This window comes from Rhinolophus ferrumequinum, chromosome 2 (assembly GCF_004115265.2).
Source record: "Rhinolophus ferrumequinum isolate MPI-CBG mRhiFer1 chromosome 2, mRhiFer1_v1.p, whole genome shotgun sequence".
Classification (NCBI taxonomy): domain Eukaryota; kingdom Metazoa; phylum Chordata; class Mammalia; order Chiroptera; family Rhinolophidae; genus Rhinolophus; species Rhinolophus ferrumequinum.
Window position 1 is genome coordinate 46,644,880 of NC_046285.1, and position 24,693 is coordinate 46,669,572.

At 39.8% G+C, this 24,693-nt stretch overlaps 1 protein-coding gene and 1 non-coding gene across 6 annotated transcripts in view; one reads left to right on the forward strand and one right to left on the reverse strand.

The window, feature by feature from the left end:
- Positions 1-459: 459 nt before the first annotated feature.
- GOLGB1 (golgin B1) overlaps positions 460-24,693 on the reverse strand; it is a 77,222-nt gene continuing 52,988 nt past the window's right edge. For all 5 annotated transcript variants that reach the window (XM_033088855.1, XM_033088846.1, XM_033088828.1 and 2 more), the window contains 9 exons: positions 22,622-24,533; positions 15,826-16,004; positions 8,571-8,736; positions 8,264-8,401; positions 6,143-6,286; positions 5,257-5,354; positions 4,639-4,773; positions 2,133-2,238; positions 460-1,848 (listed from right to left, as the gene is read on the reverse strand). In XM_033088855.1, the coding sequence (XP_032944746.1) occupies positions 1,714-1,848; positions 2,133-2,238; positions 4,639-4,773; positions 5,257-5,354; positions 6,143-6,286; positions 8,264-8,401; positions 8,571-8,736; positions 15,826-16,004; positions 22,622-24,533 (3,013 nt within the window). In that variant the 3' untranslated portion in view covers positions 460-1,713. The remainder of the gene's footprint in view (positions 1,849-2,132; positions 2,239-4,638; positions 4,774-5,256; positions 5,355-6,142; positions 6,287-8,263; positions 8,402-8,570; positions 8,737-15,825; positions 16,005-22,621; positions 24,534-24,693) is intronic.
- On the forward strand, positions 13,018-13,091 carry TRNAI-GAU (transfer RNA isoleucine (anticodon GAU)). The gene has a single exon. It is a non-coding gene; the product is annotated as a tRNA-Ile (tRNA).

The window sequence follows — 24,693 nt, forward strand, 5'->3', positions numbered from 1 at the left end:
AGCAAGTGAGTTAGTTTTTCTCAGTGACTTAATATAAAAACATAATGCCTACCTATCCTGCTATACCTTAAACCTTACTTTCCCTCCCACCCAGAGGGGATCCTTAGGGGCCTAATGTTTTCAGGATGCACCAGATGAGTTCTCCCAGGCCCAGGAATAAACTTGCGTGAATCTCATGCCCTACACTCCTGCTTGTTTGGTTCGGCATTCGGATGAAACTTCCTCACTCCACTTCATCACCCTGGGTCTAGCAGCTAAGCTAGGATGAATGTAGCCATTACTGGTGTTGGCCAGTGGGACGGAAGCCCGAATATGTAGTTTTCTACCCCTGTATCTATTCCTGGCTATCTTATCCCTACATCCCCTATCTACCTTCTTTCCCTCAGCATGAAAACATGCTTACATGTAAGTAAGCACCTGTGTATACACACACACACGCACACACCACAATTTTTCATTCTGAAAATAATTTTATTATTTTACAGTTATTCAGGAAAGTTCCTGGGTTGCTGTGACCAAGATTTGGTCACCACAGAACAAAGGATTAGAGCAGATCAGTCAGTGCACCAGTTTTCTCTCTTCTTTGGGTGGTGAGAACAGGCTGTGAAGACATCATGTGCATAATGAGAAAACTACCACCGGGTACGGACTGAGGGGGAGGGGAGGCAGGGACGAGGCACACATGGAATTCCATCCTGCTAGCATTCTCAGGCCGAGATTTAAACACTGTGTCTTTTCTGTGTTCTCCCTCCATTTTTCTCAGCTCTGTTACCACAGTGGGCAGATGAGTATGGGGCTGAGAAAGCGGAATAACTGTCACCAACAGCGAAGTCGCTCAGTACTTCAAGAGGCTAGGAGTGGGCCTCAGACCAGTCAGCCCTCCCTGTCAGGGAGTCAACGCTCCCCCAGGACTGGCTCCCAGTGTGCTGCCTTCGGGCCCCCATTCCCAGCACATTCAGGGAACACACAATGAGAAGAATCCGAATCCCACTGTCTAGCCAGATCTTCCTGCCTTTCAGTGGAAAAAAAGGCACGGCCACTCAGGCCCTTAGCATACATGTGATCAAGGGCATAAGCAATGGCATCCTAGCCTTACAGTCCAGGACCACAAATCTCACTCTAATGAGATCTGAACAGCCAGGGATGCTGTCCTCCCCTATGATCTGGCAGCTAAAAACCCCCGGGGAGTTCTTCAGCTCCTACCCTCTTTTGCAGAACAGCTAATCAGATATCTTAAGAGATAATGTTCCCCAGAACTCTCTTTATGGCGGGTCCACCTTCCCCTGAAGCAGGAGAAAATATAACGTAAATGAAGCAAAGTATCAATCAAAATGATACTGGACTTCGGATTATTAGGTTTATTGGAATCGCCGTCCAGGCTGAAAAACATTTCTCAGCATCTTTCAGAGGACCACAAGAGATCAGCGCCCTACAAAATCTGAACAAATCTTGAGCTCCACAACCAACTGTGGGGCCTCCTCAGGTTATGCAAAAGTGTTCAGGGCTGGGCAGTAGTAGAAGAAAGCGGACTTGCTGGTCCTTGCAGCTCGAACCTGTGCTCACATCCACTCTGTTTTGCAGGCACTTTCCGTGTAGAGTTGGAGAGAGGACCTGTAAGTGGGAAGACTGTTGTGTTGGACTGGATGGTTTTGCTTTTAGAGGTGAGAGAATTCCAAGTTCCGAGAGAAGTGGTCCAAAAGGTAAGCACTGAGTTTATAGATGGCCCGTGAAACAGAGAATGAGTAGGACATGAACCATCAGAAAGTAGATGGCTGCTAGCAGTGGCACTCGGGTCCGGGAATGACAGAGCGAACGCAGCACCCGCTTCCATCCAGCACCACTCCGTGACTGAAAGAAAAATGTGCAAGTCAGAGGGTTTATGCTGTGGGGATATGTCCCTTTTCCTTCCCCATCACTGCAGAAAAGAGGTATCCCGAAAGTCCCCTGAGGGTCAACAACTTGGCAAATTCCACCAGTTCCCTCCAGCCTTCCAAATCCTTCCAGTCTTAGCCCCACCAGCTGCTCAGAGCCTGGACTTCCACTTTCCTTCTCCTCGACCCCTTGCTTCAACACAGCCGGCCCTGCTGGATGTATAATACAGTTCCCTCTCTCTATCTTCCTTCCCTTCTTACCCGTCGACAACTGCTGCCTGGAAGGTCTATGAGCAGTGCCTGCTCCTGAGCGCCACAGGAGCCAATGATAGGAGTCCGGGCAGAGTCCCAATCACTGTGCTCCAACCTGGGTGCGAAAAAAAGAGGCAGGACAGTGGTCAGAGCACGAGACATGGGTCAGGTAAAGTCTTCCCAGGCATCTTGCTATAGGACACAGCACAGGGCCTTGCGGCAAAGGCTGCTCTCACATCCATCCGTCCCCATGTAAGGAGGGTACAGACAGCTTTCTTTCAGGAGCAATAATAGGCGATAAAAACTACCAGGGATTGACCGACTGCCTACTATCTATCAGATGTGGGACTGCGTGCTTCACATGCATCTAATCTTTAGATTTGAAGTTGTTGTTATCTTCAAAGTAAGGCTTGAAGAGGTAAAATTACTTGACCATGGTGGCACAGCCAGTAAGAGGTAGGGCCAGAATTAAAAAGCCATGCTGTCTCTATATATCATGTTCTTATTTTTCCATTACCCGATACCTGACTCAGAGAAACTCGATTATTTTCTTTTTTCATTTATTAAAGGCTAATTGGCAAAAGCATCCAAGCATTGAACTGAACAGGCAGCCTCTACTGCTTTCTGTTTTTTTGTTTGTTTGTTTTTTGCTGATTTGCTTATTTATTTAATTATGGAAATTCTCTATTTAACAAAGAAGTTGACTTTATCCACTCAATGGTTTCTCACAAACCCAAGAACTGGATGAAAGGGACTGCAGGTAACACAACACATCTGATCCAGCATTTGCCTATAGGGATACACTTTTCAATTGTGGTGGGGAGAATGGAACTCTTTACTCTGGATGTTTCCTCCATATGAACGGATATCCATTAGCATAATACTCCCAGCCTCTCTTTGCAGGTCACACACCTTTCTCTCTGCGAGAGAAAAGGAACACTTTAATCTGATTCGAGTCTAGAAAGAGAAACTGGAAAGCACAGCCTGGGTCCATCCTGTTTTCCTCTTGAGAGCCATGCTGACTGTAGAGTCCGCTTTCTGTGCCTGTTCCTCCATGTGGTAAGTGTTTTGGGGGCAGGCTCGATCTGGAACAGCATGGTCTGGCCCTGTGTAGGTCGGTCTGTCCACTTCTGTAGGCTAAGCTGAGAAAGGGTGAGATTGTCTGTAGGTACTCCCAGTCCATGGAGTTCTGCACGCACCACAGAATGAATGCAGGTGAAGTTCTAACACTAGAATGGCACTGCCAGGCCTGAGTGGGCAGCACTGGCTTAGCTACCTCAATGGGCATTCCACATCCGGGTCAAAGAGGGAACTGTGGAGAGGCTAAGCTCGGATTAGTGTGGCTTGTCCACACACTCGAGAGTCAACCCACATTGTCTCAAGTTGGCTCGGGGCAGGCTAATTACACGTGAGGGTGATATCTGCCCCAAAGGGCGGGCTTTCATAGGTCTAAGCAAGTCCACAGCAAGTGGCAGGGGAACAGCCACGGGCACACAAGCCACAGAACGCTCAACAGACATAAGGCAGTGTGATGCCCCTACAAAGCCCATGCTCAAAGCTGAAAACCAAGGCCCCAGTGGGTGAGGAAAATTAAAAAGTCGTGAATATACTGGACGGGAAAAAAAGGTATCTCAAATAAGATCTGCTCAGCAGGGCTGCCATCTCTGCCACCTAAATTTTACAAGAAAGCATTAATATCACACATGCCATTCTCTGAGAGAACAGGCAATGTATGTAGGCGGTTCCCCCCACCCAGATCTAATAAAGGTGCCTGCTTTTGATGTTTCTGTCCATGGAAAAGGACATCCAGCAGCAAAACACATGTAGCCATTCTCTCCTCTCTCAAGCATAGTGATTCTCTTGACTCACTATGCTTGAGTTGGGAATAAGGAACTGGGGCTCTATAGCTCTGTGCTTCCAAATCACACTTTGAGCAAACTTCCCATAAGAAGCACAATTTGCTGTAATGCTGTAATTTTACAAGAGCGGGTTCTTCTCCAAGGAAAGCCTACCCTGGTCCAGCATTGCCTATGACTGAGAAGGGAAGTTCAGGATTAGGAGGTGCATTTGCTAACAAATCAAAAGCTAGATTCTTTTATATCAGCTTTATAAAGTGGTCCTTTAATCTCCCATGTTTTAATCTTTTACAGAAATTTCCGTTGGTTCAGATCTCATATAGGGAATGAGGTTGACGTTTATTTGGCCCTCTAAAGAACCCTACACCTACCTCATATAGTTATTGTTGGGATATGAAACATAGCTTATCTCATCCCACATGAAATAAGCTATCAATACATGGTAGGAATTGTTATTATTCTCTCAGGACAACTGCTTTGTGATTCTCCCAGACTCCAAAAGCACAGTGTTCTCTTGAGTGACTATAAATGATCCTAAACTCACCCGTCTCAAGATGAGAATTAGAGCCTAATTATTCCCACGTCTGGCCACTGAAATGCACACAAGTGTGATCAGAAAGAACCCGAGGTGAACACAGGCTGCCTCCCTCAGCCCTTACCGCCGGATCTGTTCCTCAGCTACGGAGAGCGCAGTCTCAGCAGCCACTCTTTGGTCTCGTTCTTCTTCCAGCAGCTTCCTCAACTCGTTCACCTCCTGTTTAGTGTTGCACAGCTGCTGCTGGGCTTGAGAAAAGCTTCAGGACAAAAGGAAAACAAACAGCGTTACGAGATGCAGAACACAGCCTCTGTTACAAGTCCCCCCCACCCAGATTCATGAGGTTATACAGCAGGAAAATGTATGGAAGCTTGTACAAACACAAAGAATATTTTAAAAGCTAAGCTGTACAGCGATGAAATAAAGCTGTAGAAAATGCCTTAAAAGATCTTAGGGACTGACTGAATGTCATTCACTTGAAGACCGTTCAAGTGAATATTGTTCACTGGATTAGGGCTATGGGTTTGTGTGTGTACGATGGTGCTGCTGTTTTTGCTTTGCACACTTTTCACACTCAATTTGTGAGTTATAATTGTTACCATTTAATCCTCTCATCAGTTCTGTGAGGCTAATAAGATAATAAGACATATTAGATCCACACAATGGACTCCAGCTGAAATCTAGGTGACCGTCCAATTTCTGTATATGATGCATGCTCCAGGGTGGAGGGCTGCTCCCCTACCTTCGCTGTGGCTGCCTGAGTTCTTCAGGGTCAGACTTCCTGTGAGCTCCATTCTTTTCCTGGGGAGCTCCTGGAGCAACATCTATATTCAGTGGCCCCTAGAATAAGAATAAGCTTAGCAATTCAGTGATGAAAGTGCTTAAGAAACTGCATTTGGGCAAAAGGCGAACTCGCTTAACATCAAAGAGAATGAGAACTCTTGGAGAGGAACGCCTCCAGTTATAATTCTCTTCAAGTACAGATTTAGAAGTGAGGATCTTCTGCTCTAATAATCTCCTACATAAAACTCTTGATTACATTTTATTCCAGATTCTCATTCTTGACTCTCCTCTGCAAAGTTTAAAGGCTTACCATTGAAACCTGCTGTCTTCTAGTGTAGGCTCATGGATTTTCCAAAAGCAACTCTGATCCTTCCCTTGCTTAACCCCCCACCCCCAAACCCGTACTCTTCCTTCCATGTCCTATTTATCTCCATATTAATTTCCAGTTTCCTCCAACTTCAACAATGCACTCCTCTCCACTGCCATCGACAGCTCTGCCTGTTTTGTTTCTCGGGTCCAAATCTCCCCACAGCTTTCCTTTGTGAAAGCAATCGTCAAAACTTTCCTAGTTTAAGAATTCTGAAGGCCTCAAGCATCACTGTTTCCCACTCACTGTTTGATTTCTCTCCCACCGTCTCACCCATCTTTTTTCTTCTAATTCCCTCTGTAATTTTTCCCAGACCTCATTCCCATGTTAATTAACCCTCCGCTCACTTTCTCCCGTCACACCTAATTAATCTTCAGCCTGAACATATCAGCCCCTTCAGTGCTGCTCTTTATGCTTTCTCATTTCTACTCAGTTGCACGTAACACTTTTCCCGGCCTCTCAGTTTCCTTTTACTCACCACTTGCAGCTCTTGAACCTGCTTCTCCAAGACTGCACAGTGATTAAAAAGTTCACTGTAGTGCTGCTGGTTCTCACGAAGGCTCTGACTGGTATCGCAGAGCTGAACTGAAAGGGTATTTTTCTCTTCAAGCAGTTGAGAAAACTGAAATAGAGGACAGGATAAGCACCATCCCATAGGACTGTTTCACTCTGAGTAGTGCGCTTAGGCTAACTGTCCGGAGTTTGAAGGATCTAATTTTTTTATGCCAAGCCTTTATTTCAATAGCAGCATTGTGTATTCCTTCAAAGTGAGAAAACTCAGAATTTTTTGACCAAGAAAGGAAAATAATTTGGGGGAAGTAGCAGGAAACTTTATTTACGGTGCCCTAGTACCAGGAAGCAGTAGCCCACAAGCGACCTAATAGGGTAGGCTATCCCAGGTATGTGAGAGAAGGACAGTAGCTTGCGTCCAAGTTGAAGTTACTGACAAATGACTACAATCCCCAGAGCTCTAGATGGCTGGAGATAGAGCTGTCACCTAAAAAGTCAGATAACATCACTGGGCAGATTCTTCAATGCTGTAGAGAGTTACAAGTCATCAAAAAAGTAGAAAGAAATGATAGTATGTGATAGGAGGGGGAAACAATAAATCCTAATATGCTTATGTACCTGTAAGAAACTATATTGGGAATAGGACTCTCACAGGTGGAAACATTTCAGTTGCTCAAAGCAGGACTCTCCCCTGCTGTATGAGTAACAGGTCTTTCCTCGAACAAGGCCAGTGTTGGAGGTGCTCACTACCTGACAAAGCAGCCCAAGCCACTTCTCATGTCAGAAACAGAAAATTCATTTTTTTATATTGAATGAAAAATTTATCCTTTAGCTTTTACCCACTGATTTGAATTCAGTGCCCCAGGAATATCATTCTAATTCTTCAATTCACTTGCAGGTTGTCAAGTTTTAAGTTTAGTTATGATGAACATCCAGATACACCACAGAGACGGCTCTACTAAGTACCCACTGGAGGACTATGACATGATAGGAAAGGAAACTGGTGTACCCGGCTGTAGGTTCAATCTTTTCCTGAGCATTCTTTTCTGTAAGTACTCTGGGTTAATGCTTGTGTAAAAAAGTTGAATCAATTTTCAGAGAAGAGAAGAGAACACTTTTCTAGAGCTACTCTGACTGCATGGGAAGGATATTTCATGCATATGGAAAATTAGAACAGGAAATCCATATGGTATAACAAAAATAACTGCATAGCCAGAATGAAAAATACAATCTTACTTCTGAAGAGCAATTTTCAGTTTACAAAGCACATTCAAAAGTATTACTTTATTTGAGAGAGACAGAGGAAGGATTTCTGTCCCCTAGGATAGACGTAGATTCCTGTGTAATTTGGAGGGGGTAAGGGGTGGCAAACTATGACCCAGGGCCTATTGCCTTTTGTAAATTAGAGGTTTTATTAGGATATAACCACCCTATTTGTTTATGTATTATCTATGGCTGCTTTTGTGCTACCTCTGCTCTAGCTCAGAAGCGAATGTATTTCTTCATATTTACACTGTGAGAAGGGAATAGGAAGGAACAATCCAGACTACATTATACCAATAATCATTCCTCTCATGTTTTCAAGTTTGCATTGCATACAAACATCCAACCGTGCTAGTATAAATACATATCGTCTGAGCTTCCATGGAAAGAATCAGGGCAGTGGCTGGGAGTAGAGCCAGTTTGTGCTGACAGCCCATCTGCTACAATCACATCTGAAAAGCCTCCCTCCTCTTTCCCGACTCTTCCCAGTTGTGCACTAGAGGGTAACATAGAGGAACTTGTTGAAGTATGTGTGGGGAGTGACCTCAGTGAAACAGATAGGGAGGAAGGTTTCCTAAAGTAGTTGGCTTTTGATCTCTTACTGAATGGATTTCTCCAAATCATTTCCAAGGACTCTCCAAGGGTGAGAAAAAAGAAATGTCTCTGTGTTCGGTGTTTGGGGTCAGCAATCCCAGGCTCTGAGAAAGGTGACACGTCTGCACTCTAGGATATGCTACAGCTGGCACCTAAGCTTAGTCAGCTTCTACTTGTTGCTTCCAGTGGTGGAAACAAGAATTGAATACCAGTCTAGCAGGAAAACACTTACCTTGCTGTTTAGTTGCTGAATTCTTAATTCCTTTTGGTGAATTTCCTTTAAGCTGTCATTGAGCTGAGTCCTAAGAAGTTCTGTTTCATAAGACAGGTTTTGTGACCCATCTAGGGAAGCTGAAGTCTCTGGGGATGCCTGCCAGGATACAAACACTGATGAAATTCTCTACTAGGATTGTTCATACTTAATTCCTGTCCACCTCATAAGAAGTCATAAGATGGCATGCCTAATAACAACTGATGGGTGCTCAGCTTATAGAAGTAGTGATTACCTCTGAGTAGCAATTGGCATTGAAATGACTCACCTGTCTTTGGTAGTGTCCTTTGAGGGTCTCAGTCTGGGAGGAAGAAGATCTCAATTCCCTCATAAGATTCTGCAGATGACTGATCTGCTGTTCTTTATCTGAGAGAGCCACAAGGTACTGCTCCTTCATTCTCCTCTCATGAATTTCCCAGGAACTCTTCTCCATCCTAGAAAAAACATGAAATAATCACAAGCAAAAGTATACTTGTGAGACAAAGATGAATTAATTCCATATTCAAAACAGCATCATGGGCTGTACAGATGTAGTAAAGACAATCCATAAACAGAGTGAAATTTGTATTACAAACAGAATTGTGTAGCCTGATGATGAAGTGGCACTAAAAAAAGAATTTCAACATCACTAATTGTCAGAGAAATGCAAATCAAAACCACAATGAAATACCACCTCACACCAGTCCGAGTGGCTTTTATCAAAATGTCAACAATTAACGTGTGTTGCCAAAGATGTGGCGAAAAGATCATCCTTGTGCACTGTTGGTGGAACTGTAAATTGGTGCAGCCACTATTGAAAACAGTATGGAGATTTCTCAAAAAACTAAAAACAGATCTACCATATGACCCAGCAATTTCACTTCTGGGTATTTACCCAAAGAAAACAAAAACACTAATTTGAAAATATATATGAACCATTTTCATTGCAGCATTATTTATAATAGCCAAGATATGGAAGCAAGCCAAGTGTCCAACAAAAGATGAATGGATAAATAAGATGTGGTACATATATACAATGGAATATTATTCAGCTTAAAAAAAGAAATATTGCCATTTGTAACATGGATGGACCTAGAGGATATTATGCTATACAAAATAAGTCAGAAAGAAAAAGACAAATACTGTATGGTTTCACTTATAGGTGGAATCTAAAAACAAAACAAAACAAAACAAAGAAACAAATGAACAAAACACAGCAAAACAGACTCACAGAAACAGAGATCAAACTGACTGTTGCCAGAGGGGAAAAGAGTGGAGGGATGGGTGAGAAAGGTGAAGGGGGAATATAGTTAATAATATTGTGATAAGTTTGCATGGTGACAGATGATTACTAGACCCAGTGTGGTGATTACACTGTAAGGTATATAAATGTCAAATCACTCTACTGTACACCTGAAAATAGGACAATACTGTATACCAATGATATTTAAAACAGAACAAGTATTTGGTGTTAGAAATCAGGATAGTGGTTATTGGGTAAATGGTGACTGCAAGGGGACATGAAGGGTTATTTCTGAAGTGTTAATAATGTTTCTTTTGAATTTTAAGTTTATATTTTTTCTGTTTTACTGAAGCATAATTGACAAACAATGTTAATAAAGTTCCTGATGTAGGCTCATTATATATATAGGGTGTTCAATTTATGAAAGTTTATCAAGCTGTACAGTTAAGATTTGTACAATGTTTTATATGTATGTTATACTTCAATAGAAAGTTTGCTTTAAAAGTGCAAAAAAATATCAACTGGAAGGACAGGGGGAGACTTCACAGAAAAGTAAGCATGTGGTCTGAATCCTGAACAATGAATCAGATTTCCACAATGGGAAAAGCATTCCAGATTCAGGGAACAAACTGAGTAAAAGGCACAAGAATGAATAAATACAGTGAATTTTGGAACTGCTATAGTAGGTGGTGTGTAGAGTGAACAGGGTAGGAAATGAGGATGGAGAGGAAGGAGGTCAGATCATGTAGGGTACTGAATAGCACACTAAATAAAGCTTACTGTGTAAGCAAAGGGAAACCACTGAATTTCTTCAGAAAGGCAGTTCCATCCATGATGCAATGTAACAGCAGGGCTATGAGAAAGTAGCTGTAGTGTCTGAAGGACCTGGGTTCAAACACTGCCTCTGTCATACACTCTGAGTAAAAGTTATTTAATCTCCCTGAGCTGTATTGGTAAAATAGGGAAAAACGCTCTACTCCTTAGGAGTCTGATGGGGATTAAATGAGATACTGTATGTCATGAACCAACACAGAGCCTGGCAAATTGTAACCACTCAATAAATATTAGTTGCTGATATTCCTACGTATTTATTTATTCCCTGAATTTGACCAAAAGGCAGGCTTTTGTATGCCTGACCCCAGCTAATTTTTTTTAGTAATAACAAAAACTGTTGCTCTGCCACATTCTTTAGCTCTACTTCTCCCCATACTATGCCTGTAAAAAACCCGTTAGGATTGAAAACAACTTTCTGCAATGTCTCTTCACCTTCTGTAGCACCAATGTCTCTATTTTTTTCAATAATAGAAAGTTTTGTTTGAACTGCACCTGCCTTTTTTCTTTTTCTCCAGAAATAAGGTAAGTTTTTAATTGATATATGCCTGTTATGAAGTAATCCTGTTTGGGTAAGAGGTAACTTGGATTACAGTTAAAATTTTTTCAAAGAGGCAGAACTAAAATTTACAAACTAAAATACATGTTTATTATAAGGATACTATATGCAAAAGATATTTTTGTCTTCTGCGAATACAAATTTTTGTTCTCTGGGAATACAAACATGCAAAAAAAATTTCTAAAATACTTTCTGTAATGTTTTCCTGTGGAAAGAGAAAAAACAAGAAAGGAATGTAAGAGTGAGAATGCATGAGAAAGATCAAAGTCTTCCATTAAAATGCTTCAAGTTGCTGTTATTTTAGAATATGGACAAGTGGTTATGGTGTGAAAAGAGATCCTCAACAGAGAATGAGGACTAAGTAACAACCCTGATTACCTGATAGAACCCAGCCATAAAAAAGGGCTAAACCTCACTTACCTCTAAAGAGAGCACAGGAACCAGAGTAGAATAAGCAAACCAGTAGCCACACGTGGAAGAGAAAGGTTATGGTATAAATCTAGGCTCTCCTGATAAGCCAACCCTAAGGCCAACAGAATCTTGAACAAGATATTCCAGCTTTCTCATGGTTGAAAAGCTCATTTCTCCCATGTATTTCAAAAAACAAGACAGGGAGTCTTGAACATATTCAGCTAAAGAAGCTGGTCCTAAAGTCAGTCAATCAACTCTGTGTTCTCATTTTCTTCTTCCGTCTAACAGTGAAGTAAAATGTCTTCCTTTCCTTCTTCAATTTTACTCACATTCACTTGATATATAATTTTACTTTTCTTCAAAGTTGCTCAAAGATGGAAGGTAAAGAGAGAAAGGCTAAGACAAAGATGGAAAGGGAGTAAATGAGGGGCAAAAAGAATCAAAAGACCAGAAATCATTTTTTTCTCCCTCTTTTTCTCTTTCCTAAGGATTAATTTTATAAGGAAATCATTCTTTAGGAATGCCCTTTGAAGAAATTTAAAGAGGAACAGGTGGCTGCAGAAATCAGTGTTTAAAGGTTTGAAGCTCTTCTTAGGTTTACAGTGTAACTGGACACTTATTTTTTTGTACTTCCAGGTGATCTGGATAGGATATGGGAGACATCAATGTGATACCAACCACCTTTGAAGGGACCTAAATTCGATGGTCAGCATTAATGTGCATCTGAAGGAAGACACACACTGAGAGCCTGATCTCTTTATGATAAACTGAGATTCTAACAGAATAAAGCTGAGGCAGCTATTCCCTGGGGGTGGGGGTACAGCTGTGGTTGAAATGGAGCAACTTATCTTTTTTCTCGAGGTTCAATTTCAGAAAGAAATTTGTATTCCCAGAGAGCAGAAATTCATAGATATTACCTTCTCTGCAGTCACCATCATTTGGTAAAGAAATAATATGTTCTTGTATTATCTGGGAAGTTGCCAAATTCATGGAATGAGTCTGATGTATGTCCACATATAAGAAAGTCCATAATGATGTTATGTTAAGCATGAAAATCTTTTGGAGGTAACTTCACGCCATACAATTTAAATCACCAAATTCTAAAAAGTATTTGCTCTATAAACTTTGCTTAAGGTTTGTTTTGAAATATCACATTAGTAGAGTGCGTATGCACATAGGATCCGTGAAGGAACAAATCTCTTGTGTGCATTAAGAGCTCCCTTAGGGTTGTTACAGTCATTTTACTGTGTTGACATCTATTGCCCTGGTCGTCCTTTGAAAGCTGGAGAGGAACCTATCCAGTATTCCACCTCAGTATTCTCTACATTCACTTGCTTGTGGTTTTCCTGTAGTAGCTGGTGAGCCAAAGCAGATGCTGCTTGATCAGCAGCACTTTCGAAATTGGAGATTCTCCTTTCACTAGTAAATCTTGAAAGCTCTGGGTTGATTTTAATAAGGTGGCAGCGCCGTCTTAAGATAAACAGTAATAAAGTCCCAACAATGAGATTGCGACAACAGGCCCCGTTTTTATATACCGGTAAGTGTTTATTCTTTACCTTTTCTATTTGGGTCGAATTTGTTAGAAACACTGAATTAAAAAACCAACCAGATTACAGTTCCTACTCATATCTTAACTTTTCCTGCCCTGATAGTTCCATACAATCTCGTTATTCACCTATTTCTTCAAGGGGTGGCCGGTTAGCTCAGTTGGTTAGAGTGTGCTGCTGATAACACCAAGGTTGCTGGTTCGATCCCTGCATGGGCCACTGTGAGCTGTGCCCTCCTTTAAAAAAAAAAAAAAAGTACCTATTTTTTCAAAAGAATAGGGCTTGGATTTCTTGATACAGATGAGACAGACTAGATGCGTTTTTCCTATTCCTCCCACTAAGTATAGATTTAAAACCCTGGGAATTATACAGAAAAACAAACATAAGGATATTTGTAAAGATGGAGAGAAGAAGATGGACTAGATAGGGACCCTAGTACTTGAAGAATGACATAGAGATAGATTTGCTGATTTTTCTTTTTTAATTCCATATAACCCAAACTGGATGCTGAAGGATCCTCCAACCTGGAAACACTGAGGGTCAAAAAAGTTTACTCTCTTGTCAAAGGACCTGGAAGGAACAGCCTAGTGAGACAGAAATAATGATAATAACACTCTACACCAGGTGAACACCATGGAAAAACCACAGTATCTTCCCCCACCCCGTTAAGAAAATCCTAGTGGACTGGCTAGAGCTACATCCTTGCCCGACGGTAACTAGGTGCACCTCACCCTCCCTGCTGGGTGGTGTCAGAAGAAGCCAACTGTGTACCTCGGACTGTCACTACCACACAGTGGTAAAGAGGGACCTCTCTCTGACTGTCTCCACCCCTAACGTGGTGTCAGTGGAGAAAACAAGTGAGACCTGGACACGCACCTCCACCGAGAACAAGGTAATGAAGGCTCCTCCCTGTCCCTACAGAGGCAGTACCAGAAGAGGCCCAGAGGGAAGTCTGGACTTCGGGCATTACCCAGTGGTACACTGGTCACCCTCCACACCCCCCGGTGGCATCAATGGAGGCCATGTGTAGAGCATGACTTCTATCCTCATCTAACAGTAGAGGCAACCATTCCCACTAACTGTGCTGTCAGTGCAGTATGTGGGGATCCAGGACTTCCACCTGTTCTTGGCAGTATCAGGGCACCCCTTCCCTCTAGGGGTAGCAATGGAGGCTGAGTAGGGTGCCCACTGGATTTCACCCTCCATTGGCAGTAAAATGGCAGGGTTCCCCTTCCCCTGCTGATGTGGTGTCAGTGGAAGTTCATTAAAGCAGAAGATTTAAATAAAAGTGATTGAGAGTTTTATAACATAATTTCCAAAATGTTCAGGATACAATTGAACTCATCATACTACAAACTAAGGACGTCGCATTCTAAGAACCAAGAAAATCAGAGCTTGATTGAAAATAAATCAACAGAGTACAACACTGAGATGACACAAATGTTGGGGGAATTATATGACAAGAATTTTAAAGCAGTCATCATAGAAATGTTTCAACAAGCAATTACTAACACAATGGAAACTGATGAAAATTGAGAAAGCCTCAGCAAAAAAATAAAAGATATAAAGAAGAGCTGAATGGACATTTTAAACTGAAAATTACAATATCCAAAATAAAAGCTAACTCAATGGGCTGAATAGCAGAATGGAGGTGATGGAGGAAAGAAATCAGTAAACTTGAAGAAAGGACAACAGAAATTACTGAATCTGAATAAAGAGAAAAATAATAAATAAATCGGATTTCATCAAAATTAAAAAGACCTTGTTGGAAAGGATGAAAGATGCAGAGTAGGGAAAATATTTGCAAACCACATATCTGACAAAGAACTTATATGTAGAATATATAAAGAACTCTCAAAACTTAACAGTAAAAAAAAATTAACATCCCAATTAGAAAATGGACAAAACACATGAACAAACATTTCATCAAAAAGGACATATCGATGTCAAATAAGCACATAAAAAGATGTTGAACATTATTAAATCCATTATGCAAATTTAAAACACATTATATACCTATTAAAAGCAACTAAAATATAATTACAATATCAAAAGCTGATGAGGATGTAGCATTTGATATTGAAACTGGATTACTCATATATTGCTGGTAGGAATATCAAATAGTACAGTCATCCTTGAGTATACTTTTGCAGTTTTTATAAAAACTAAATACTACACTTACCATACAACCTAGCATTTGCACTCCTGGGCAATTATGTCAGAGCAATGAAAACTTATTGTCCACATAAAAACCTATACACAAATGTTCATAGAAGCTTTGTTTATAATAGCTAAGAATTAGAAACAACATGCATGTCCTTCAATGGGTGAATGGTTAAAAACAGTACATTCATACCATGGAATACTATTTGTCCATAAAAAGAATAAACTATTGACACACGCAACTAAGTTGATGGATCTCAAGGGCATTATGAAGAGTGAAAAAAGCTAATTTCAAAAGGTTTCATACCATATGATTCCACTTATAAAACATCCTCAGACGACAAAATTATAGAGATGGAGAACAGATTAGTGGTTGCCAGAGGTTAGGCATGAGGGGGTGGGAGGGAGGGGAAGAGTGTGACTATAAACTAGTGGCACAAAGGACATACTTGTGGTGATGGAGCAGTTGTACATCTGGGTTCTGGTGGTAGTTACATGAATCTGTACATACGATAAAATTGCACAGAACTGTACACACACATATCCTCGAGTGAATGTAAAATTGGTGAAATCTGAATAAGGTCTTTGAATCATACCAGTGTCAATTTCCTGGTTTTGATTCGGTATTTGAGTTATGGAGGATGTTACCACTGGAGGAAATCGGGTAAAGGGTACATGACAGCTCTCTGTAGTATTTTTGCATCTTCCTATACATCTATAATTATTTCATAATAAAAAGTTAAAAAGAAAAAAATAAAAGAAAAGGGTCAAAAAGCAGGGATTATCATACCTGAGCTGATGCAGCTCATGCTGCCAGGAGAGGTTTTCCTGCCTGAGCTCTTCTTGCATAATCTGAAATGTTTTTGTCTTATCTTGATACTCCTGAAGTTGAGCCTTCAGTGGACGTAACTCAGTGTTTTCTTGGTTAATCTGTAAGTATTGCTGCTGCAGATTCTTCAATTCCTTCAGCTTTCACCAAGAAGAAAGTAAAAGGGTGACTCGTCACATCTTATTCACTCAGGTCTAAGTCATCAGCAGCTCCCTACGAAGCCAGACACCACAACAGACTACGGGCACCTAACAGTCCACTGACATATCACTGCAGCCTGAATCTCTAAAACGGGGAAATATATACAGCCAGGCTGGTGGGAATCACCCCACGGAGCTGCAATCAAGGCTGCAGGGTGTGGCCATTCCTGCAACGTCTACCCCTGCCCCCTGCTCCCAATGTCTTAAGTTGACTCTCAAGCTATAACTGACATGGAATAGATGTAAGGGACCTACAGCTTCTTTGTGGGTAGAAACTCCCTAGAACAAAAAGTGTAAACACAGACTGGCATCCTATTTAGCCATGTGCCCTGGTTAGGCTTCTAAACTTTCTTATATAGATGTCAGCCTTAACTGCAACTTAGCTGATGCTGATTATGAAAAAGGCAGTGATGACCAGGCCCAGTGGTGAAGAGCACTTAGGCTTTGGAGTCAGTTATCCTGCCTACACAGGTTGTATGTTTCTCACACCCTCTAAGCCTTAATTTCCCTCACCTATAAAATGAAGATAATCATAGTGCCTCTCCTAAGATTATGAGAAATAAAAAATGAATGTGTTACACACATTAAGTTAGTGATGATGATGATGATGCACTTGCCTTTAATTAGCAAACCTGCTTATTACATTCCAGGTATAACTTCCAACTCTTTATCCCCAATACTCATTAAAATCTTGGTAGCAAAAAAAATGTCAGGTCATCTGGGTAAAGGGGGCGGGGGGCCTTGAACACACCTCTCTTTCACTCACTCTGGAAACATCACTAAAACTACAATAAAGGCGTTATTTTTTAAAGCACAAAACACAAGAACAGAAAGAACAAGAGAGGAGTCAGCAGCAACAAAATTAATTTTGGAAGCTGTAAAGCAGATGCATAAGTGGTAAATGACTTAACGGATGTGGGAAAGCCAAACTTTAAGCTGGCAATAGGGAAAGCCAAGGACCAATAGAACTTACTCAGCAGAATCTTCAAAAGTCTTAGGAATTAACAGCACCAGGTACCTCTGGAAAAGATGGTGATGGGGTAGGGAAGAGGTGATGGCTGAAATAAGGAGGATTAGATGAAAGCTGCTTAACAAATGCATCCCTAGATACTCTCTTCAGTTCCACATTTTTTGTTACCCCAACAGACAACTAGAGTTTTATTCTATGGAATAGGTAAAAGAAAGTCTCTGGGCTATAGGACACCAGGCACGGCTGAAGGTAAGGGTACTGCTTTAAAGCAAGGGTGATCAAGTGAATGTATGCTTTCTGAATGCTTGAGGCCTTGCCCCTACTCAGGTTGGAGAGTGCTGGCATACAGGCCTTTACCTTCCATGCCTTAAATGAGAAGTCTCCGCTAGAAAATCTGATTGGTCCAAGAGGAACTAAAGACAACAACATGGGGACTACCCACAAAAAGCTCAGCATGATCACACTGCAATGAAACTCAAAGTCGATAAGCCCCACCCATAAGCTTTTTAGACCCTACCCTTAAACAGGAAGAGTAAACCAAGGATTAACTCTCACCTGAAGAATGGCTAATATTAAGGCAGAGATGAAAAGAAACTAAAAGAGTAATTTGAAGATTAGCAGGGGGAAAATGTAATATACTCAAAGATTTAAGAGAGAATATTGGAAATTAGAAACATGAGAGCAGAAATAAAAAATTATACAGAAAAACTCATTATGAGAAAACTTCAAAGAACAAAACCACCACCACTATTCTTGGAGAGATAAGAACATACATCTGTGAGACAAGGGAAAAAACACACAAATCCTTAGAAATTAGGAACATGATAGAAAAAATGAAAACCTTTGTATAGGGTTCAAAAGATGAAGGTGAGAAAAATCTTCCCAAGGTATAGCAAAAAGAATAGAAAAGGTAAGAAAATTACAGAGCTAATCCAGAAGGTCCTACATCTAAATATCAGGATTAAAAAAAAAAAAGATAATCAAGAAAAGGGATGGGAGTGGAAGGGAAATGGTAAGTAAGACATATATCAAAAGATTCCCCAAATTTGATGAGTATGAATTTTAGGTTCAAAGGACTAGACAGAATTATGAATGAAAATAGACTCAAACCAAAGTACATTACCATGAAATTTTGGAACACACAGACTAAAAGATTCTATATATTTCCAGCGACAAATGAGAGATGAGAGAGAGAGAGAGAGAGAGAGAGAGAGAGAGAGAGAGAGAGAGAGAGAGAGCGCTCACATACAAAGGATCAGGAACCAGTAGCTTTAGAATTCTGAACCACAATGTAAGCTAAAAAGCAATAGACCAGTGTCTTCACAATTTTGAAAGGAAATTATTTTCAGCCTAGAATTCTATTCCCAGCCAAACTATCAATAAGGTATGAGAGACGAAAAGACATTTTCAATAAATTTTCCTCACACATATTTTTTCTTAGCAAGCTACTGAATGATTTATTCCATCAAAATTATGGTACAAAACCAAGACAAGAGAGACAGGGAATTTAAGAAACAGAAGATCGAATAATGGAGAAAGATAAAAGGATGAAAACTGCCCTAGGACTACAGGGCAACTGGTTCATATAAGAGCAAATCAGAGACTCCAGGAGAATTTTCTTCATGAAGATGAAATTGATAGGAATAAACATCTAGAGAGGAGATGGGGAAAATGGTAGTAAATCTTGGTTTAAATTACATTGATAAATACAAAGAAAACTAAGAAACAATAACAACAACAAAACAGTTATTAACTCTAGGGAAAACAAAGATATTGAGGAAAAGTAACATATCTCAGCTCCAATACCATTTGTAGTCATAAAAATATAAACACTGAAAATTGATTTAACCAAAATTAAAATTAAATTATATCAGGAAAATGGGGAAAGGGTTGTATATTAAATGTGTGTATTGTACTGTGGAAGCAGAGGGAGTAAAGACAACTATATTCTGTTAGCATAAAATAAAGTTGATAGCTAATGCAAAGAATAAAAAGCCAAGATGCACTATAAGCATATTTAGATACTGAGGAAACACCCAAATAATAAGCTAAAACCAAATTGCCTCAGGAGAAATAGGACTGGGGTGTTACTGTTTGTTTTTCTTATCAAACACTGTAGAATTTAGTGACTCATTAATATGTGTATATAACTTTTTTAATCCAGAAACTAAAATACAAACATGTTTTAGTTTTATTTGAATGCAAAAATATATTCTTTATGTAATCCCCTCACTCCTCCAGTCCAGATACCCTAAATGTTATCTTTGTAATAGACCAGATCAGAAAATGTAAAACATTTTTTATATAATGACTATATTTACTGTAGAGAAGTAAATGATGTTTCACAACTTCATAGTGTCTTCTCTATAGAAACAGAGAAGCAATTTTTTGGAGGCCTCAATATTTAAAAAGAATAACTATTCTCATCTTGAGCAAGTAGTTTATCTTTCCTCCCCTTTCCTAGTGTCCCCTTGAGACACTAAACTTACTCCTGGCTTCATCTTTTTCTCTTCTATTCTCATTTTCTTTTCCTTCTCAGTTCTTTTATATTATCTTGAAAAACTGTTCATATCTTAATATGCTACCTCAAGTCATTTTCAGTGTGAAATGAGTATTGATAAACAAATACAGGCACCATTAGAGATTTGCTCTCCACTCCTTAAGCAGGAATTGTGTAAGTGCTTCATGTGCTTTTGGGGAAATCCTAAGGAAGTTTAGACAGATATGAAAATGTTATGCCCCAGTAGAATTCTTTGGGCTAAATCCTGCCACTTGGGCCCTCAGACTTATTTTGGGAAACTTCCCCTTGACTAACTAAGTAAAGAAGAGAACCAAAGTAGCCTAAGTCCCTTTCAGATCTAAATCATCTCTGGGGTGGTGGTGAGGGGAAGGGAGAGTAGTGTTGGCAAAAGGTGATAAACTGCTGGTCTAGTCTGAATGTTTTAAACTGATAGAGGTTGAAATACATTTCCCATATTTATCACACATGTGGCCAATAATTGAGAGACTAGAAACTTCAATGCACGTGAGACAGACTGAGAACAAGATATGCGGAAAGGAAGAGCTGATGGACAGATAACAATACATTAGAAAGTATGCAGAAGGGTCTCCACAGATTGCAGTGAATCATGTACGTAATACCACCAAGCGATACTGTCAGACCTTCATGTGATTTATAACCTTACCTAGGCTTTATAATCCTTTCATGGCAGATGTAAAAGCCTCAGGCTCAAAAGTTTCCGTGACTCCCCTACATGACAATTTTACAAAATGGAGAAAACAATGTTTTTCAGTAATACCCTAAAATACAGCAAATGACTGCCAATTGTTGATTACCTACCATATGATTAACTAATTTCCACTATGCTAAAGACCACGGGAAATACAAACAAGTATTAAGACACGACACTTATTACCAAGAGCTTGCAATCTAGTTGGGTTAATAAAAAATAAGAGTATAGAAATTAAACACACATAGACACACACACAATAAAGGCATTATGGGACAATAGAAAAGTACTACAGAACTACAAACAGAAGGTAATAGACAATTAAGTGATCTGGAAATGTAACCAGAGGATTTGATTTCTGGGATGACTTTTAAAGAGTGGGAAATATTTGCCCTAAAAAAAGAAAATTGAGAGGACATTTTGGTTGATAGAATGGTAATAGGGGTAAGTAGGAAGTACTAGATAGGATTATTGCATAATGAGTAGATCAGTTTGGCTGGAATGAAGAGTACAAGTGGGGAAGCAGAAATAGGGAAGGGTGAAAAGAAAGCTAAGTATAAATTATAGGGTCTTAAATGCCAGACGGAGAGGTTTGAATCCTAAGCCTCATTTAGAGATAGTACAACTTTTAAAGATTTTTGAGTAGTGCAGTAATAAGAAAGTAGTTTCAGAAAGACGTATTCAGCAATGGTATATACAATGTACTGGAGAGGTGACAAACTGGGAACAACAATATTAGAACAGTTTAAGGGTAAGGTGTTAAGGACTTATCCTAAGATGTTGATGATGAAAAGGAAAAAGATATTTGAGGCACATTATGAATAAAGAAATTATAAACCTTGATGGTTAAATGAAATAAAATCACAGACAGTTATGAGCCTTAGGAAACAGAAGAATATTACTATGAATTATAGGAATATGGAAATTTTTAAAAAGCTGGCATGGCTTGTACATATCCAACAGACAAAAATGTGGAACTGGGGTTGAGAGATACAAAGTTTAGTCCTTAGTGTTTATAATACATAAGAATAGTAGAGCAATTCACTGATCGAAAGATTGTTAATTAAGATTCTATCCTAATAACTTCTAGGAAAAAGATTTTGACTTAGAAGATAATCAACATCTGGGTGCTTTAAATTACAGCTTTGAGGTATACACTGCCCCGATAAAAACCTTTTGCCTTTACATTCTGAAAGCAATGACAAAAGGTCAAGCTCCTAGAACAAAGTTAGCTGAACTCAAACTATTTAAAAAATATAAAGAAATATATAAATTGTGTTGATGTCAAAGTCATGGCTGAAAGGGGGAGGAGGTACAGAATACAAAAAGCAAGATTGTCTACAAATATTGGATATTAAGTGTAATATGAATGAACACATTACCTACAAAGGAAAAGAAAAGTTCGCATAAGACTTTAGACTTTATAGTGATGGGGAAATGATCTTTTCACTAGGGTTAATCTTAAAAACCAGAATTTTCTGATTCTGGGTATGGGTCACTTTTTACAGTGAAAAAATCCAGCCTTTTTAAGCTCAGTTTATTTCCTGCTTGGCCTAAGTACATGGGCTTGACAGAGTTAAGAGACTGTGAAGAAAGTGAAAATGGTAATGTCACAAAACAGAATCCCCTGACAACCTGGCTTGGCTCACATAGTTCCAATTTTGCCTCTGAATCTTGATGACCTGGAAGTTTTCAAAATGAGACCTGGATAAAACTACTAGATCTTACTAACAGCACCAAAATTTAGCATTGGTGGTCCTCCTTATCTTTCTCTCTGACTGAAAAAAAATTGGGTATTAAAGTAAAGTGAGTAAATGGTTCAGTATGCAAATAAAAGTGTACTAAACAGTCATTTAAACTTACTTAAATTAATCCTTACAGTTAACGTCTTTTGACAAATTAGGGTTGAGACATAAGAATGAGATGAGCTGAGTCCTCTCTACCCCTAATTCTATGAGATGATCTATTGCTGAATTGTCACTACAGGAAGGCAGTGAGTAATCCCTATACTTTCAGTTAAACTAAGACGAATTCTGGAAACATTCACATGTGGGCTGTGTGTAAAAACATATTAAATAGCTTTTCATTTCTTAGTCTTTTTTATAACCAATGGAGTTTCGTGCAGAGGAAATTTGTAATTTTTTAAAAATGGTAATGGCAGCTTTAAAATAATTTAAATATCGTTTCTGTGTTTTTCTAAGACCAAACAGAACCTGTGGGATATATAATACTGTCCCTGAGTGCCCAGATAATATATATATAATAATTTGTTTATCCATTTCTATAGAACTAAACAATTTAAATAAAGGTTCAAAAACTCTCAAATGAAGATCAGAAAGAGAAAACCAGACACTCACTAGTCGGTCTCTGTCATTTTGGAGTGATGACATAGCTTTTTTTAAACTCTGTACTTCAGCTGGACTGGTTGCAGACTGGGCTGCAGACCTCTGCTTCCCTTCCTCTGACTTGCGGAATTTCTCCAGTTCATTCAACAGGTGATCTCTCTCATTCTGTAGACTGGCCATAGCCTTGGAAAAGGACTGCACTTGGTTGTAAGCATCTTCTAGTTGTGAAGACAAGTGAAGCAGTTGCTTATCTTTGGATAGAAGCTGTTGGTTAAGTTTCTCGAGGGGAGGCAAGCTGTTATCCTCAGTGGAATTCACTGGACAGGCAGCTTTAGAGACAAGAACCTCCCTCTCTCTGCTTAACGGGCCCTGCTCTTCTTTCAGCTGTGACAACTGCTTCAGGCTGGCAGCATATTTCCTTTGCAGTTCATCAAGCTCCTCATTGGCACGATCTCTACTATTTTGTAGGGAACTCATAGACTTTCCAAAAGACTGGATTTGTGCTGTGAGGTCTTTATTTTCTTTGGTGACCATGAGTAATTTCTGTTCCATCTCCACCAGATCTCTTGCTAGCTCTGCCACCCTCTCTTCTGCTGTTTCCGTTTCATTTCGCATTATCCCTGCATCATGATGAAGATGCTTTAATTCTTTCTTCATTTTATCTTCAATTTCACCTACCTTCTTGGCAGCTTCCATCTCAACATGAGCCAATTCCTCTTCCAGTTCTGTAATTCTCTTCTGAGAGGAAGAAAGAGTCGTACTTAATCTCTGTACCTCTTCTTCTTTTACTTTTAATTGGGCCTGAAATAGTCCTACAGTACCTTCTTCTTGCAAAGCTGTCAATTGTCTCTTTAGTTGAGATACAGATCCTTTCAAGCTCTCGATCTCTTTAGATAAACCTTGTTTCTCCTCCTGCAGGGCAGCAGAGGACCTCTGCAGATCCTCCTTTGCTTCTTCGGACTCCTTCAGCTTTTCTTCTAATTTAGCATATTCACTTTTTAGCTCCTTATTCTGCTTAAATTGAACTTCAAGGAGTTGCTTTTGCTGACAGTCCTTTCTTGTTATCACTTGGTTCAGGTCTTCTCTATATTGGATCAGTTCTGCATCAAGCTTGGCATTCTCAGAATTAAGATCATCCATATGGCTTCTCAAGCATCGAATTTCTTCCTTAAGCCTATTATTCTCAGCAGCGGCCTCTTGGATGAGTTGATCTTTTTCCAAGATTACAGAGAGATGTCTCTCTTCCAGCTGTTGGTAGTCACTTACTATGCGGTCTCGGTCATCCTGGAGAGAAGACATGGACTTAACGAAGGAATTCAACTGAGCCTTCTGCTGCATGTTTTCCTTTTTGATGGATTTCAGTGTTTCTATGAGCCGATTGGTTTTGTCAACAGGTTTTTTGTTCTCCTCTTCTAAGACAATATTCTCTTCCTCCTGGGACAGCAGGTTTTCCAGTTCTTTAATTTCTTTATCATGTTGCTGATGCAGTTCAGCAACAGCTACTTGGATTGCCTGTTCCTTGGCAGAGAGCAGGCTTATAATTTTTTGCTCTTTCATGTTTATTTCTTCATGCAGCCTACTGGTCAGTTCTCTGGCGGCCTGAAGATCAGTCTCTAGCTGCTCATAACTGAACTTCCAATTTTGGATGTCAGCCTCTTGCTGCTTTATGATCCCTTCCAAATGTTCTTTATTTTCCTTACATTTTTCTAAAGAGTTATTTAAATCAAACAACTGGTCTCTGAGATTCTTAAGTTCTGATTCTAATTTAGCTAATTCATTCTGAGAATTATGGTATAGATGTCGAGTCTCTTCTAGCTGGGACAGAAGTTCTTTGTTTTCCCCCTGCAGAGTATCACAGACCTTCTGTTGAAGCTGGACCTCTGTCTGGGCCTTGGATTCCCAAATCTGCTTATCATGTTCAAGTCTAGAAAACGAGAGGTCATACATTACAGAGTTCAAGGAAAAAATGACTTGATGTCTGCCTAAGAGACACACACTACAATGTGTACTCAGGTCTACAGATGAATATTCATAATTGAAAGGGTTCATCTCTTTAATGAAGAGATAGTAATATTAGTTCTACG